The sequence below is a fragment of the Plasmodium inui genome (assembly GCF_000524495.1).
Source record: "Plasmodium inui San Antonio 1 unplaced genomic scaffold supercont1.9, whole genome shotgun sequence".
In the NCBI taxonomy this organism is placed as follows: Eukaryota; Apicomplexa; class Aconoidasida; order Haemosporida; family Plasmodiidae; genus Plasmodium; species Plasmodium inui.
Window position 1 is genome coordinate 160,673 of NW_008481843.1, and position 4,642 is coordinate 165,314.

The 4,642-nt window shown below is 45.8% G+C and overlaps 1 protein-coding gene across 1 annotated transcript; it reads left to right on the forward strand.

Annotated features, from left to right (window-relative positions):
- Positions 1–2,331: 2,331 nt before the first annotated feature.
- On the forward strand, positions 2,332–4,221 carry C922_02509 (hypothetical protein; the record flags this gene model as incomplete). Its single annotated transcript, XM_008818108.1, has 1 exon — positions 2,332–4,221. The coding sequence occupies one exon, from the start codon at positions 2,332–2,334 to the stop codon at positions 4,219–4,221; it is 1,890 nt and encodes a 629-aa protein (XP_008816330.1).
- Positions 4,222–4,642: the final 421 nt, after the last annotated feature.

Here is a 4,642-nt window from a genome sequence, read left to right on the forward strand (position 1 = left end):
ACTCCCCCTACGCGTGGTGCTTCCCCCCTTTGACAGCGCAATGGGATGAAATGGGACGGTTCACGCGGGCAGAGTGACTAGGACAGTCGGAGCACTGGGACGACTAGGAAGGGTTGTCCTTTTACAAACTATTCGTTAAACAGCACATAACTCATCTGTACGATGCCTTGGTGTGCAAAGAAGCCTTCTCGGTGGTGGTGCCGCTGCTGGTGGTGGTAACAGACATCCTGTTATTCTCTTTATTTACCCGGTAAATGGTACCAACGTACAGTTGTCCGATGGCGCGACCGTCCCGATGGACGCATAAGCGTTTCTCAGCGTTGCCGGCGCAGGGTCAAATGAGACATATGAATTGATCCTGTGCATGTGCCCTTCCTCCGTAGCCGCATCTCCACCAGGATAGTCCGCAACAGGTGCGCATGCAGCTGCTTATTTTGGCTGCATGTGGGGAGTTTCCAGAGTTGACACACCGGCAAAAAAAAAAAAAAGGTAAGAATGGAGGCAAAAAAAGGAACAAACAGCTAGAACAAACTCGTGGAACAGACTCATGGAACAAACTCATGGAACAGACTCATGGAACAGACTCATGGAACAGACTCATGGAACAGACTCATGGAACAGAGTCATGAAACAAATTCATGGAACAAACTCATGGAACAGAATCATGAAACAAACTCATGAAACAAACTCATGGAACAAAAAAAGGAAGCCAATGGCCAGGATGACAAAGAGACCCAAATGGCGGGCGCGACAAACTAAGGCGAACTGCCATGCAACAATGCAGGCACTACACAATGCGAAAGGGGCCAAAATGAGGAGAGCGTGAAGCCTTCGGCTGTCGCAATTGTAGGGTGCTCAGTCGAAGTGACGACACAGTGATGAGTTGCTCCCTCGTGTAGGTTTCCTTTTTTCCTCTTCTCCACAAATGAGAAAATACAAACATGAGTAAGCAAATATACGCGCATAAATATATACATACATGTACGTATGCTTCTTCACCTTTTACTCCCCCCCCCATCCTTGCTGTTCTTCCAATTATGCAAAATGACGTGGGCACGTGGCGAAGAAAAGCTGTTCGCTCTTTCTCCCCATGCACTTCTGTGCCATCTTCACAGGTAGGGGGATTTTTTTTTTTTCTTTTTTTCCTTTTTTTTTCAGTGGAACCCCCAAAATCCATGTGCGTTAATTTCATTCCCGCGACAAAGTAACCGTATGGTTAAATGTCGTTTTGTTGATATATCCTTTTTTTTTGAATTTTCCTCTTTAAGTTATTTTTCATTTGATGGATCCTACATATGCGTGAGAGCCCTTCTGCAGTGGGGTTTCGGAAACGAAGAAAGATCATACAAGCACCAGCACAGCAGAGATTTGTTTACATACAGTAAGTACAGTTATTTAAATACATATCTTCTCCTGTGTTTCCTTTTTTTTTTTCTTTCATTCCTGACCTGCGTGTTTACAGAAAACGCATTAGCCTAAAAGCGAGTTCTCTTTGACGCGGTTTTTTTGTATTTCCTCTTGACTGTGCCCCTACGGAAGAAGAGGCATAGGTGTAGTCCAGGGGGAACACTTCTTCTCTGGATGTGGAAGCCCTCCCAATTTGTGGCTGACCTTTCCCCCCTCCCCCATTTCGCATATATAGGACAGTAACTTGGAAGGGAAAAAATAACGAGACGGAGCGATAGCGATAGAGAGGCATAGCGATCGAGCACCTTTACCAGTTCGCCTCCGTGGCAACTATGTGATTGAAGACATTGGGCCCCACGACGCCGACGCACATAGACGCAGCGGAGAGGAGCACAACTGCCAAACGACCAAAATGGGTCGTGCGTAAGGGCCCTAGCAAACAGAAAAGGAGGCTGCCACGTGGAAGAAGTTGCCAGTTTCGAAGTGGTAGAGAAAAATACGCTCAGATGAGCTGATTTGCCCCGCGTCTTCAAAAAAAAAAATACAATAAAGTGGAATACAATATAATATAATAGAATAAGATAAAATAAAACAAACGCTCAACGGAACACCGTTGAACGCGCCCAAATGTGCTCCACTACACACCTCTAAGTGACCCCCTTAAGAGCTGTAACGCTTCTACGCGCGCTCCCCCGCAGCAATGTCGCGTCGACCTGCACGCACTTTTCACCCGATTAAGCCCCCCCCTGCACTGCCGCCACCTCTCTGCTTTCTCGCGCCCCATAAATCGGACTGAAGAAAAAACTACGCTAAGGTGAAGGGGTCAAAAAGGGAGTAAGCGAGCAAGGAAGTAAAAAGCAAACAACCCGACAACAGGACAACCGAACCGACATTCTCGAGTGAGCACCCCTCAGGCGAGGCACGATGAAGCTTCGACCGAGCAGGGTCGTGTACAGGCTCATCTCGACGAATGTGCGAGTCGGTTTGAAGAGGTCCTTCGTGAGTTACCCCTCGGTTGAGAAGTCGCTTAGTGTGGGCGGCAACCAGGTCATCATCCCCCGTAAGGGGAGTCTGCCAGTCTGGAAGGAAGAAGAAGGGAATAACACCCCCATCCCAAGAGTAATAAGCAGCATTAGTATCGGCGCGGATGTCAACGTCTGCATCGGTGTTGCGTTTGGTCACCACTGCCGTGCGCTCCGAAACGGAGTGTCCCTAGTGGTAACACAACTCTGCCAAACGAAAGGGAGGAACCCCATCTACGCGAATAGTGCAAGGAAGAAGTTTTCAACGAATGTACCGAGGGATGATAAGGAAGGGAGCAGCTCCCTTGAGGGAGAAGCAACCAAAGGGGGCAATTCCCCTGAATCCTGTAAAGCGCAACAGGGCAATCAACAGGAGAAGACAGAAGAGAGTTCCCTCAAAAGGGATCACTCCCCTGTCGGTGATGCTAACACCACTTTGCAAGGGGGAGAAGACTACACAGACGTGATCGAAATGATGAAAAAAAAAAAAATAAAAAATAACGAAAGGGAGAGGGGAAAAATCGCAAAAATGTGTAAGAAGGGAACAAACGGAATGAAGCTAATTTGTACCTTCATAAAAAAGGCAGGACAGCAGACAAAAATAATAATCATACAGCCATCGATACTGAAGGTGTATTGGGCCGATTTAAAGAAAAATATAAAGCACACCGTCGTGTGGGTCAAAACAGGAGTCCTCCTATTCCTCACCAATATGAAGATTTCGAAAAATTTAATCATAAAAAGGTTAAAGGGACACAGACTGTCGTACTCAGAATATAAGTTGCTAATTCGGACAATGAATGACATGTTCAAATTAATTCCTTTTTCATTTTTCATCATTGTCCCATTTGCGGAGTTTTTACTTCCATTATTTCTGAAGATTTATCCCAATTTATTACCCTCCACTTTTAAAAATAATGATGATAATTTTGTGAATATTAAGAAAAATTTGTATGCAAAACAGCAGCTAGCCAAATTTCTGCAGCAACTAATTGAGGAAAAAGAAAAACAGCTAAATGAAAATATTGGAATTGACTCAGAAAAAAAAAAAAAAATTTTATTTAAATTTCATCAGCAGTTGATTAATAAAGATGAAAAAGATGTTAACCCCTTTTTAAGTGTAGGGGACACTTTAAAAATAGCCAAAATTTTTAAGGACGATTTTGTACTGGACCAAATGAATTTAAAAACGCTACAAACCATTTGTCACCTGCTTGGACTGAAGCCCTACGGAATGCATTACCACGTGGTGCTGCAACTGAGGCATCACTTCTTGCGCCTACAGAGGGAAGACAGAGAACTCATCTACGAAGGGGTGGATAATTTGAAAAAACACACCTTGATAGAGATATGCAAAGATAGAGGCATGAATTTTAACACCTCCGAGGAGGAAATGAAACTGCAAATTCAGCAGTGGTTGGAGCTAGCCAGCATTAAGGAAGTGCCCTACATTTTACTCCTCTACATCCGATGTGTTGTCGTTACACATGCGATTATGGATATACAGGATACAGAGAAGGTCAGCACTGCCACCATGGAAAAAGACGTCAAAAATGATACCCTTGATGATAAACAGAAACTTATACAGGAGGCTAAGGAAAAACTGGACGAGTTAAAAATGAAGGAACAAGAAATTAAACAAAACATTAACAAGGAGACGAGCGAAGAGGAAGGCGAGGTGGACCCCCCACACAAGGACAGCAAGGTCAAGATAGACTTCCTCAAGAAGAACAAATACCTGCAGAATGAGCTCAACCTTTTGAAGCAGATCTGCGATTTGCAGCACACGTAAGGGGGGGAGAGCATCTATCTGTGAGGGGGTACCTTCCCAGCGTTGCGCCAGCGACTCCACTGCAGCCAATCCGCGGCAGCCAATCCGCGGCAGCCATTCCACCGCTAATCCACCGCTAATCCACCGCTAATCCACCGCTAATCCACCGCTAATCCACCGCTAATCCACCGCTAATCCACCTCTAATCCACCTCTAATCCACCTCTAATCCACTGCTAATCCACCGCTAATCCCCCTTTAGGGAGCTGAAGATTGCCTTCACGTCGCTGACCGACCTCGCGGAGCAGAAGCAGACCTGTAAGGGACCATTTCGCACAGCACACGGAGTAGCACAATTGCCACTTCGCAGCAGCCGTTACACGGATCCCGCTGCGTCGATCCCGTTGCACACAGAATTGTTCACAAACGTGCTCACACCCGCT